Source organism: Sus scrofa, chromosome 17 (assembly GCF_000003025.6).
Source record: "Sus scrofa isolate TJ Tabasco breed Duroc chromosome 17, Sscrofa11.1, whole genome shotgun sequence".
NCBI lineage: Eukaryota > Metazoa > Chordata > Mammalia > Artiodactyla > Suidae > Sus > Sus scrofa.
Genome location: NC_010459.5, coordinates 57,849,695 through 57,863,219, shown reverse-complemented (window position 1 = coordinate 57,863,219; position 13,525 = coordinate 57,849,695). Strand labels below are relative to the sequence as shown.

The 13,525-nt window shown below is 47.0% G+C and overlaps 1 protein-coding gene across 3 annotated transcripts in view; it reads left to right on the top strand.

The window, feature by feature from the left end:
* The window catches only part of CTCFL (CCCTC-binding factor like), a 30,864-nt gene extending 27,875 nt beyond the window's left edge, over nt 1–2,989 (top strand). The window contains exon 10 of one of the 3 annotated variants that reach the window (XM_013985485.2): nt 1,287–2,989. In XM_013985485.2, the coding sequence (XP_013840939.1) occupies nt 1,287–1,432 (146 nt within the window). In that variant the 3' untranslated portion in view covers nt 1,433–2,989. Of the gene's footprint in view, nt 1–1,283 lie in introns of all 3 variants that reach the window. The other 2 variants (XM_013985484.2, NM_001110174.1) reach the window with 2 other exon arrangements.

Genomic DNA, 13,525 nt, shown 5'->3' with positions numbered 1-13,525 from the left:
GTGGTGTTGCAAGAAATTGAAAAAAATTTGCAAGATGAAAGGAGGGTTCCAGGGTGCCTCCTCCGCCTTTGGCTTACACCGTGGTCTGAAGCAGGAACATCCTGTTGACCAGCTCAGGGAAGGGCCCTGGGCACACTGCCAGCCTTGAAGGGTCACATGCCAGAAGGGCAGACACGGCGAAGCTCTCGCAGGTTTAAGTACCGGTAATGAAAAGACCGGACACGTGACAACATTTTGCACGGGGAAGATGGTCAGCTGTGTGTTCAGAGTGTGAGTTGAGACAAGTGACCCGATTAATCGTCGCCCAGAACACGACGTACTGTGCATTTTCAGGATTTTTTAACCTGTGTCATCCAGACTGTCACCTCACGTCTCCATTTGCCACGTCCCTGGGGCACCACGACCTGCACCAGGTCCTTGATAGGTTTCTACACGCCCCTGTCGGTTGGCACCGATTCTGTGACGCTCACATTCACGTTCGTACATAAGACCTGGGTCTTAGAGCCCTGCCCGCTTCACTCCCCCAATGCTTCAAGGAGCCACAAGCAAAATTATCTTGCCATGTTCCCTGGTCTTGGAAAGTAATTGGGAAAATCAGTAGGGCCGAATGTGCGTACACCTACGGGGTTTACGCTGGGCCTTTGTTTTTAGACTCTAAGAGCTGCACTGCTTAGAAGCTGCTAGAAGGGGGCAGGGGTGGTTGGGCTCTGTGTATGACTCACACAGTGTACCTGGCGGGACACTTGACCCGGAAGTGACGCGGGACATGTCGCTTGGCCAGAGGGACAGGTGCCTGAGAGTAGCTGGCATTTCTCTTTTCGTGAGTGTTGTTCCCGGGCCACTGAGACGGGACTTGGGTGAGCAGCTCAGCCATCGGGTCCGTGGGGTCTGCCGTCGCCTTACAGTAGGCTCTCCGCCTGGGGCTGATTCTGCCCCCAGGGGGTCAGGTGGCGATGTCCAGTTGTCACAACTGGGCAGGCTGAGGTCAGGGAGGCCGATAGCCACCCTCCAATGTGCGGGACAGCCCCCCCTGCCCCCGATCCCCGGCAGATTATCCTCCAGCCGAAAATGCCTGCAGAGCCAAGGGTCAGAAACCCTGCCTTAAACAGGGAGCTGAGATCAGGATATTTGTGCCGCCCTATAAACAGGAGGCTCGTTTTCTAAAACGCTTGCTGCCATGCTACAAATTCAGCGGTTGTTTCCCAAAGCCAGTGGCACCGCTTACCAATCCCAATGTCTCGGCTTTATTTAAAATTTGCCAACCCTGTGCCTTTTTCCCCAAGAAGCCGCTGCCGAGGAAACCGCCCTGATGAGCAGAGCGCCGTCCTTGGGCGGCCTGGTGCCCATCGACCTCGGAGAAGCCGCGGCCGGCAGCGAGGACCTGGATGAAGACCTGACGTGCGAGATGATCTTGGCCGTGATGGATAAATGATGCAGAGTCGGGCACGTTCTTCCAGCGCGGGGGGTCTCAAGGCGCATAACAAGGGTTTAGCAGCATCTCTGAAACGCTTAAGAGCGCGGCCGTGGGTGGTCGGAGTTTTTCCAGAGCTCGTGGTAGTGCCTAGATTTGTTTGCCTGTTTTCAACTGGATGTTCCAAAGCCATTACAGGTACTTGATAAAGGGCCCACATAAAACCTCAAACCTATGAATTCATTCGCTTGATACTGGGAAGGCAGCCCAGGATGAATGAGCAGTGATTTTTGGAGAAGAGTTATTTAGGTTGCAGTGGAGACTTAGCCATGCAGTGCTTGGGCAGGCAGTCAAAGCTGGGAAACTACATGCTGGATTGTACACACCCTGATATTTCTGGTAGTATGAGTTTTAAACATCAAAGTCTAATTTTATGTCCTTTTTTACAGAAATGAATTTCCCATAAAATTGAGCATACCCTCATACTTTCGATTAGTTCTAAATTCAGTGTAGAAGAATGTTAATGCTAGTTTAAAACAGTGTGTAGAAAATGAGGAGTTATTTCTTTACTTCGGGAGATCCAGAGTAAGTCTCGCTTTTAGATTTCCTATATTCTTTCTTAATTATGTCCTTTGGCAGCTCTGAATCCCCCCATCACATTCCATTACTGCTTATTTGATTAGATCAGTTCATCGCACTTTTATTTTGCCAAAACATCTTTGTTGATATTTTTTAAATAATTGGCAGAGTGAGAAGACACACAGCAGTGTGACAGCGACATGCGTATTTGTCAAGAATTGGTGCTTTTTTAGGACACCCTATAGTGAGTGTTTCTCTTTTCCCAACTGCGGAGATTTTTCCACAGTCGAGCAGCCTATGAAATGCCTCTTGAGTACTTTCTTTGTCTCTCTTTTCGGCCACCCCTGCGGCATGTGCAAGTTCTCGGGCCGGGGATCCGACCTGAGCCGCAGCAGCGACCTACGTCACAGCTGCAGCAGTGCCAGAGCCTTAACCCACGGTGCCGGAGCGAGAACTCCCTCCTTAGGACTTAAAATTAACTAGTTCCTGTCTTTATATCGAGTCATCTTTTTCTTCGTTTCTTAGCTCCGCAGCTGCTTTGGCTGTGAACTCCCCTCCCCCATGCATCAAAATCATTCTTAGGTCCTCAATTCCAAGTCCTCTGTTCAGCTTTATTGCGATATCATTGACAAATAAAATGGTAAGGTATTTAAAATCGAAATTGTGATGATTTGCTGTGCAACTTGATAAGCCTGTACCTTGTGGAAGAATTTCTCCCAACTAGGGAACTAAATTCAGGTTCCTAAAATGCTGATCTGCTGTTTAAAAATACCCCAAGTTCAGAAACCTTGTAGAGCGTGAACATATGGAAGTAATTTCCCAGCAGGAAAGGCAGTATATTCTTTTTATGACAGTGAATTAATTGAAACTGCACATCCCATGGTGTGTTGTATGCTGTAATTGGGCCTATTGGAACTTTTGTAACAGCTTCTTCTTCTTCTTTGACGGTTGTTGAAAGACGTTTTGCAAAACTCAATAAAATGAAATGACTTCAAAGCACCCTCTTTGTCATATGTGAAGGACAGTTTTTAAAAAATATCTTCTTTTCCTGGTGAGGATGTGGAGACATTGAAACCCCTGTGTGTTGGTCACATGTGTGAAATGGTGCAGCTGCTATGCAGACAGGGTGGAGGTTCTTCAAAAAATGAAAAGTAGAATTACCATGTGATTCAGCAACTTGGGCATATGCCCCAAAGAATTAAAAGCAGGGTCTTGAAGAGATATCTGTACCCCTATGTTCATAGAAACATTCTTCGTAGTGGCCAAAAGGTGGGAGTAGCTCAAATGTCCATAGATGGACAAGTGGATAAACAGAATGTGGTCTCAGCCTTGAAAAGGAAGGAGATTCTGGACATGCTACAGCCTGGATGAACCTTGAGGATATTATACAAAGCGAACAGAAGGACAAATACTGCTGACTCTGCTTATATGAGGTTCCTAGATTCATAGTCAGATTCATAGAGACAGAAAATAGAAGGGTGATTGGCCGGAGGGGGGCTGGGGGCGGGGGAAGGAGGAATTATGGTCCAATGGGGACAGTTTCAGTTGGGAAGATGAAAAGGTTTCCTTAGATTGGTTGCAAAGTGAATATACCTAACATTGCTGAACTTACATTCAAATAGGGTGCTAAATTTCCTATCATGTATCTTACCAACATTTAAAATTTTTTTAATTTTTTTTCTTTTTTCTTTTATTGGCCGCACCTGTGGCATATGGAAGTTCTGGGGCCAGGGATTGATCTGAGCCACAGCTTCGACCTATGGTCACATCTTCAGCAGCTCTAGATCCTTAACCTACTGCACCACAGAGGCGGCCCCTTAAATTTTTTTAATTTGAAAAGAACAGATATGTAAGCAACAAGTTTGAAACTGTAAGCCCTCTTGGCATCTAGTCACCATCAAAAACTCCTCGGAAACAGTCTTTTGTAGGTCATTTGCAGCGTTTTGCACGTGTGCCGCCTGGATGCTCAACTTTGATTCAGTGAGGCACCCAGATTCCCACCAACCCCTGGATCAAAAGAGAATCCCTGCCTTTGATTCTGTAACAGGAGCAGTGACAATAGTCCCCACTAGAGGGCAGTGGTTTCTTTCCTTTTTAACCCCAGGGCTGGTTACAAACCACGGCAAGTTACAACAAAGCCTTGGCGTTGTGTTTGATCACTCGCAAGCCACCCAGAAAGATGAATAAAAAGCTGTATGTCTTTCATAGAAGCAGGAGGCTTTCTGGCACTTGAGGCTGCTAAGTGAGACAGGGGCCTTTGCAGGGCCTGGAAGAAAAGCCGCTCGTGGGCTTGGGGTCAGAGAGCCTGGAGAGGGTCGGGCAGGACACGCTTCAGCTTAAAATAGGCCTGAGATCCAGCAGGAAACCATTCTGGAATGCTCACCTCTTGCGCAATTTAAATCTCTGTTTGGGGGCAAGGCTGTTTAAATTGCAACACGGTTTGACAACAGTTTGACTATATAAAGGATGCTTGTTAAACAAACCTGAGGCATGACGGACACCTCTGTTGTTTGAGGTCAGGCACTGAAAGGGTTGGTTACCCCGGGGGCGGGGGGGAGAGGCTGGTCCTGATGGAACTCAGGCAGCTCACAGGATCAAGTTCAACAGCCTTTTAAAAATGGCGGGGACTTTTGCAGGTCTTATTTCTGGTGTAAACATTACGTTTGGGGCTCACCATGGATAACCTTATGGAATAGCCCCTGTGAGTGTATCCTTTACAACCATCGGTCATTCATGGGCGGTGCTCTTCATACTTAAACACCTTCGGTGAAAAGCCTTTGGCTTGTCTGACTGTTTATACATTTCTCTCCATCCTTTTATTGCAGCTTATTTTTAATGGCCTGTATCAGATAAAACACAGATTTTAAATGGCAGCCTCGTTTACGGGGCTCCTTAAGTAGCTTTTGCATCCTCTCCGAGGCTGTGATTATCAGCCTTTATTCTGTAAATCAGTGTCTTCTATGGTATATGTGCAGTTGAGGATGTCAAAAGACACAGACGCTTGATTTTCTGAGCAGTTGCAGATAAGTCCTATCAGGGATGTTCATCATGCTGGTTGAGACAAAAAGCACAGTAAAGAAAAGAAAAAAAAAACCTCTTAATTGAGCCCCCGTGGCTGGGAGCCAGCCCCCGGGGGACCACGCAGGGAGGCTGCAAATAGCTCTCCTGCTGGAATATTCCTCTGAGAAGCAGCCAAATGAGCGGAGATGACACGTGATGTCATTTCCTGTTAATGAAGTCTGACAGTCTGTAGACGAGTCCAAAGGTCGCTGATTAAAAGACTCCTCCTGATAATTAGTATAATTACATCCCAAGACCTGAACTATCAGCATCAGAAAAGTAACAACAGAAAGTAGCACGCCAGACAATGAATTACTTTCAGGCAATCAGCATCGGCCCCTAAATTGATCCAAAAAGCTGCATTTAACCTTTTCTAAGGTATAGCCCTTTCACTTCATGGCTGTTTGGAAACTTTCAAGACAAACGTGTTTGTGGAGAAGAGCCAGTATGTCAAAGCGTGAGAACCGCTTTACCGCCTGAAAATGCGAGTGATGCGCTTACGGCGTTGAAAGCATCAGTGAATACTGACCGAACGATTCCCAAAGGGATTCTAGGACTTTTCGATGCCGTAAAAACATTTTGTCAGTTAAAGAATTCGTCCGAAGCAAAAAAAAAAGTTCCACTACACAGGCATGCCCAGGTTTGCTGCTGGTGTAGAAGCATTTAAATACAGCTGCCCCGGGTGTTCAAAAATCAATTTTGAATGGAATCCAGGAACAGAGAGGGCTTTTCTGCCCCAGCCACAGAGTGTCGTTGGCAAGCCTGCAGTCCTGATGCCAAATCCCTAAATTGCAAGGCTAGTATTTGGAAGGAGGAGGCTTTCGGAGGAGATGGAGGACATTGAGTGATGGATGTGCCCAGCTAAGCAGGGAAACCCCTGGAATGTTTTCTGCAGGGACGAGCCGTGGGGACCGCAGTGTCACCAGTTATGACAGATTTCCTAGAAGGGGCCATGCTTGCTGATTGGTCTTTTTCTACTTTGTGCGTGTGGATTTTAGAGCACGATCCTGAAGTTGCTGTTATTCAATAGCAGGGGCGTGGACCGTGTTATATCTGACGACTGAACTCCCTTGCAAGCCTCCAAACGAAGTGGAGATGCTGTTTGGAGCGTCTGAGAAGAGCAGCAGTCGTCCAGCTGCAGGGCGCAGCCTGGTGCCTTTGCTGGAGGAGGCGGGATGGAGCGGGGTGTCTTTAGGAATGGATGGCATGGCTGGAGCTGCCGGCGGGCAGCAAGGATAACAGGACAGCCCTGCCTGGCACTGCCATGTGCCTCTGCAAGCGACGCCCAGATCTCTGGGGGTGCTTCTGCTCCAGGTACACCCTGGGCAGAGTGGCCAGGGACAGCTCAGAGCAGCATCACCTGTCACTTGGGTTGTTTGTGCTTCTCGCTGCACCTGTCGTCTTGTCTCCTATTGGCCTCGGTCAGCGTGGTGTCCCTCCTGGAGCGTGGCTCTGTGTTCCCTGTCCTGCCACACAGCACACCTGACCGTCATCCGATCCCATCATGGGGGCAGGGGCAGAACCCCAGCTCCTTCAAGGCCCTTGACCGTGGCGTCTCCAAAATCTGTCTGGGCATTGGCATTGTCTGGAGGGCTTATGAGAATCACTGGCCCGTGGACTGGACACACTGGCAAAGCCAGCTCGGGGTCACCTGCCCTCCAGGCTGGGCTTCTTCCCTGTTTTCACCATTGTTGGAAAAACTGAAAATGCTTTTATCGGTAGCCGGGATTTAAGTGTTTCATTCTGGGTGGTTCTACCCCAAAGAGCAACTCAGCATCTCTCTGGTGGCCTGTCAACTGGTTTTTGTCCCAGAGGGAATGGAAGAAGACATGTGACTTGTGTTCTGGAATTTGCCAGGCCTCCTCCGTGGCTTGGCACCACGATGCCACGCTCAGGTGACCTGGAACAGAGCATAAGCCGTGGGAAGGGGAGGGAGCGGCAGGAAGATTCGGGATCTGCCGACCGTACAGGCGTGACCATCAGGCCGATGGTAAATATGTCGTGTAGGGCACGAGGGTTTGAAAATGCTTTTGTCTGACTTGGCAAACTGGGTTTGTCCTGGGTCAGCGTAACTGTCTGCTTTGAATAACAGACTCATTTCAGAGTAAGAGCAGCCGGGTCTTAAAAATTATTCTTACCATTTATTGGTGCAGATTGGGTAATATCAGACGGATGGATGGATGGATGGATGGATGGTGCAGATAAATCCTTGCATTTTTTTAAATTGTGTTTTTAAAAACGTTCATGAAGAAGTAGAAATTAGTCATGGGAATGTGGGGCCTTCAAATGCTGGCCAGATGGAAATTAGTTTACTAATTGCAACTTTTTATTTAAGTGAAATGGGTGTTGGGATTCTTCTCGGTGCTGTTTTCCAAGAAGGCATCTTTTTTTAAACATATTTTTAATTTCTGAGGTGTAACTTACATACAGCAAAATCCCCCCTTTAAGTAGGGCCCTTCTATGAATTTGGACAAATGAACGGTCATGGAGCCACCATCCCAAATCCCACTGTGCCCCTTTGTAGCCAGTGGCTAACCTGCTCCCAGCCCCTAGCAACACCGGTTTCTTCATGTCCATATAGTTATTTCCAGAATGACGTATAGATGGACTCCAATCAGGAATCTGACTCGCATCCATGAGGACGCAGATTTGATCCCCTGCCTCGTGCAGTGGGTTAAGGATCTGGCATTGCTGTGGCTGTGGTACAGGCTGGCAGCTACAGCTCCGATTTGACACCTAGCCTGGGAACCTCCATATGCCACAGGTGCGGCCCTAAAAAGACCAAAAAAAAAAAAAAAAAAAAAAAAGCCTAAATGTGTGAGTCTGGTTTCTTTCACTCACTGTAATGACTGAGATTCAGCCCTGCGGCTTCCTGAGTCATTTGTTAGTTTCTGCTCTTGCAGGGTTGTGTTCCGTTGGCTGTTCCACCATTCGCTATCCATCCCTCAGGTCTAGGACATTTGGGTTGTTCCCGCTTTGGGCAGATTATGATGAAAGCTTTTATAAACATCTGTGTACAGGTTTTGCGCAAATATCTATTTTCATGGCTCTTGAGGTGAGATCGCGCTCTCATAAGGAAGATATTTGTTTACCTTGATAGGAAACCGCCAAACTAGATGCTACAGTGGATGCACCTGTACTCCAGCCAGCTCAGTATGAGGGTGCCAGCTGCCCCACATCCTCATCACCACTTGGCGTTGCCAGGGTTTGTCTGGTTTTGAGCTGTCCAGGTAGGTGTGTCGTGATAGCTCATTGTGGTTTAGCTTGCATTTCACTACGTGATTTTGAAAATCTTTCCATGGGCGTACTCGCCGTCTGCATATTTTCTCGCCATCTGCATATTTTCTCTGATGAAATCCCTGGTCAAATCTTTTAACCATGTTTAAATTGGGTTGAGGGTTATTTATAGATTCTGGACACAAATTCTTCATCCGACGTATGTTCTGCACGTACTTTTTCTCACTCTGTGTCTTCCCCTTTCATTCCATCAACAGCGTTTTTCAAAGAGCAAATTTTAAAAAAAATTTTATGATATCTAGTTCATCTTTTTTTCTTGATGAATCATTCTTTTAGTGCCTTGGCTAAGACATCTTTGCATGATGCAAGGTCACAAACTCTTTTCCCTAGGTTTACTTCTAGAAGTTTCATAATTTTCCTTTTTGCAGGTAAGAGATTCATTCTGAGTTAAAGTTTATTTATGATAGAAGGTGTCAATCAAGTTGTCTTCAGTCACGTTTGGATGACCAATTGTTCCAGCACCATTTCTTGCAAAAAACTCTCCTTTGTCCATTGAACTCTCTTTGCAGCTGTGTTGAAAATAAATTGGCCACACATGTGAGGGTCTATTTTTGGAGTCCGTTCTGTCCCCTCACCAATCCAGCCTTTCATCGGTAGCACAGTCTTGATTACTGTAGCTTTATAGTAAGCATCACAATTAAACAATGTGAGCCCGCCAACATTATTTTAGTTTTTCTAGAACGTTGCCTCGCCATATAAATTTGCAAACCCACTAGTTGATTTGTACAAAAGTTATACAAATGTGTACATTTTCATGAACAAAACTGCATTTTGGAGGGGATGAATTTTCCTATTCTGGGGGAAGAATTTGTCCTTTTTAATAATATTGAGGCTTCCAATCCATGAACACAGTATATATATCCCTCCACTTATTTAGGTTTATTTAGGTTTTTTTTTTTTATTTCATTCATCATTGTTTTGTGGGCTTCAAGGAACAGACCTTATACAGGTGTTGGAATTTGCACCGAAGTGTTTCATGAGGGTTTTTTTTTTTTTTTTTGGTACTGTTGTAAATTGTACTGTTTTTTAGGATTTCAAGTTCCTTTCGTTCATTGCTCATATAGAGAAGTACAGTTGAGTTTTGTATATTGACCTTGTATCCTGCAACCTTACTAAACTCACTTATTATTATTTCTGGTACTTTGTAGATTCCATGGTGTTTTCTAAGTAGATAATCATGCCATCTCCAAATAGAAACAATTTTATTTTTCACCTCTGCAATCTATGCTTTTATTTTCTTGCCATATTGCACTAGCTAGGGCCTCCAGTATGGTGTCGAGTAAGAGTAGTTGGGGTGAACATCTTTGCCTAGTTCCCAATTTGGGGAAAGATCTTTGAATCTTTTGCCTTTAAGTAAGATGTTACTTGTGGGTATTTTGGAGATGCCCCTTATTACATTGGGGACATTTCTTTCTATTATGAGTTTGCTGAGAATTAATGGGTGTTCTTCTACATTAATTAAGGTGATTTTGTGATTTTTCTGTATCTGCCAGAATTATGGATTATATGGACTGATTTTCCAATATTGAACCAGCCTTGCATTCCACAGCCTTGGTCATGATGTGTTATCCTTTTTATATTTTGTTGGGTTTGCCTTAATAATCTTTTGCTGAGGAATCTTTTATTTATACACACTAGCAGTACTGGTCCATAGGTTTCTTTCTTTCTTTCGTTCATTCGTTCTTTCTTTCTTTCTCTTTTAATGGCCACACCTGCAGCATATGGAAGTTCCCAGGCCAGGGATTGAATCCAAGCTGCAGCTGCTGACCTATGCTGCAGCTGCAGCAATGCCGAATCCTTTAATGCACTGTACCTGGTCAGGAATTGAACCTTCACCTCTGCAGTGACCCGAGTTGCTGCAGTTGGATTCTTAACCCACTGTGCCACAGCCAGAACCCCTGTATTTTCCCTGTAATATCTTTGGTATAAGGATAAAGCTAGCCTCAAGAAATGGATTGGAGGGATTCCTTTGTGGCTCAGTGGGTTAAGAATTGGCATTGTCACTGCTGTGGCACGAATTTGATCCCTGGCCCAGGAACTTACGCATGCCGAGGACAGTGCCAAAAAGAAAAAAGAAATGAGAAGATTTCCCTCTTCTTCCGTTTTCTAGAAGAGTTTGTGTAGAATTAGGACTGTTTCTTCCTTGAATGGTCGTATTTATCCGTGAAGCCACCTGGTCTGGAGTTTGCTTCATTAGAAAGTTTTTAACTGTGGCACTTGCCAGTTTCCGTGGTGTGTCTACTCCCAACCACAGTGGGTTTCGAGCTGTCATTGTGACTCTCTGTGTGCGGAGCAGGGGGCACACAGGCACACCCTGCCCTACAGCGTTTCCACTGTGTAGACACAATAGAGAGAAACAACCCCGAGGGCATGGATAACTGCCAAGTGCAGTGAAATCGTTAGGGGATGATAAGTGCTGAGTATGGATTGCCTTTGTTTTTATTATTTTTTTATTTTTACATTTCTTTTTGGCTTCGCTTTGGAACCCATGCCACAGCATCAACCCAAACCGCTGCAGTGACAATGTCAGAGCCTTAACCCACTGCACCACAAGGGAACTCCGCATTGCCTTTGTTTTTAGTCTAACTCATTTAATTATAACTTTCTAAAATTTAATTTTAGTATTAGCCATGTTTAACAACCGGTATGCAAAATTCCTGATAATTCAGCCATCACGTTGTGGGCATTCATAGGGGTGCTGCCTCCTTTGCTTGCAGAGACCCAGCAGGACTCAGATGCGCCTCAGACAATCTCCACCAATGAATTGGTTCATGTGACAGAGGTTTCCCAACAGCTCTTCAGCGGAGGCTTCCATTTTCAACAACGTAGTAACCTCCCAGCCCCAAAGAACCAGGGCCCTGCGGTGCTCTGATTGGCCAGCCCTGGCCACGCCCCTCCCTGGGGCTGGGGGTGGAGTCAGCACACAGGGCACCCGAGCCTGAGCCTCGGAGCCCCTGGGACATCTGATAGGTGCTAGGGAATACGGAGTGGATGCCCAGCGATAGAAAGAGTGGGGGTCCCCATGCAGAGCCTCAGAAGCCCTTGGCAAACTGTGAAATCCCGTGGGAGCCTTTGGTTTGAGGCTTTTCGTCTTGGGATATATTTAAACTTTCTGGTGCTCAAGGTTTTCAAATTCCAGACCTAATCCGCTTTAAACAGTAAATATCAAATTTTGCATAAGGGCAACATTAACTCACCTCCCCAGCTTCCAAGCCCCTCAGCGCCCCCCAGCCCACCCTACCTCCGCCACCCTCTGGGCTCTGCCATCCGGAACACCCTTGCATGTGGGCATTGTCTTTGATTCTGCAGACCTAGACCCATGTCACACACATGATCTTGCAACTTGCTTTTTCTCACTTCTCACCTGTCAGTGGACAGAGCCCAGCAAATGCTAGGGTGGGCTTTAGCTGGACCAGCGGCTGGGGGGGGGCCTTTTCATTCATTGCTCCTACCCAGGGCGTGGAAGTGCAAAGACCTCTTGAGATTTCTAAATTTGGTCAGAGTGTTTGAGGCTGTGCAGGGTGCCTGTGTGCTAAAAATACCAGCGCGGGTCTGGGGTGGAGGCCGCATATTCAGAGCAGAAAAAGTGGGGGAGCCCAGGTACCAGCACCTTTGAGGTCCTTGGCAAAGCATTTTCAGGCTTCTCCAAAGAGCCTCGGCCGGGCCTACACCGACGCCCAGGCCCCAGGCCACCGTGTGCCCGTCTCCTGGTGACCAGGTTATGGACGCTGCTCCCAGTTGAGTCCCCAGCCCCCCTGGGTCATGTTAACCCATCATTCAACACCACCTCAGAATCCGGCCCGGGTCTGGGGACCACTGCACAGCCATTACTGCAACTCCCTTTTAAAAAATCAAATACCTCTAGCTTTAAATAAAACTTTGCAACACTACAGGATATGGAAAACCAATCTCGCTTATTATCATGAAGAGTTATGACAGGTAAGTAGGTAATATACAGCATGATAATAAATAATAGTTTTATTGTTATTAACCTTTTTTGGAGCATTGGCTCTGTGCCAGACACTGCTCTCATCTAAAACGTGAACTCCTCTGACCCTTACAACAGCCCCCTGAGGGAGGTGGCGTGGGGCCCCTACAGCTGTCACCCCATCTCGTCGATGAGAAAAGGGGGCTCAGGGTAGCAGCACCTTAACCAGACAGGTCACTACCCAGCAGGGGCCACCCCAGCCATTCGGGTGCCTGTGGGCAGGAAAGCTCAGCTGTGCTGGACTTGGAACTTGCTTCCTGCATGTCTTCATTCACTCACTCACTCGTCTGTTCAACAAGTGTTCACTGAGGACCTACTGTGTGCCCCGTGCTGGGGAGGGGGAGGGGGGATTCTGGCTCTGCCCTGGACGAGCTCCGTCTGGTGGTGGAGACATGTGGTGGGAGCTTAGAGGCTGCCATGTGGCGGGTCACCAGCCAAGGCTTAGGGATGGGGGAGGGGTAATGCTGCCGGTTTTTAAACTTTCCAGAAAGAATAGAATCTGGGTGAAATAAGGGAAGAGGAGGGAAACATGGCTGTTCAGACGCATCGAAAAGATGAATTCAAGCTTCACATCTTCCCTGGAGACAGACTGAAAGAATTCTTTTTTCTTTTTCTGGCTGGATCTGTGGCATATGGAAATTTCTGGACTGGGGTCTCATTGGAGCTGTAGCTGAGGCCCACGCCACAGCCATGGCAACGCCAGATCCAAGCTGTGTCTGCAACCTACACCACAGCTCACGGCAACACCGGATCCTTAACCCACTGAGTAAGGCCAGGGATCGAACTTGCATCCTCACAGATACAACAGCGGGTCCTTAACCTGCTGAGCCACAGCAAGAACTCCCACTCTTCCTGGTTTCAAGTCAGCTCATGAGCAACCTTAATTCCCCTGTGATGTAAGGTGATGTCACAAGTTATGGGGCTTGGGACAGGGACATCTTTGGGGGGCCATTACTCTGGCTGCCATAGCAACCTTGAGTAAACCACTTCACCCCTCTGAATCTCTTTTCTCAGCTCTCAAAAAAAGCAATAATGTCTAACCCCCATGGATACTGCAGTGGAGAAAAAAAAAAGCATACAGGCGGAGTTCCCATCGTGGTGCAGTGGTTGGTGAATCCGACTAGGAACAATGAGGTTGCGGGTCCAATCCCTGGCCTTGCTCAGTGGGTTGGGGATCTGGCGTTGCCATG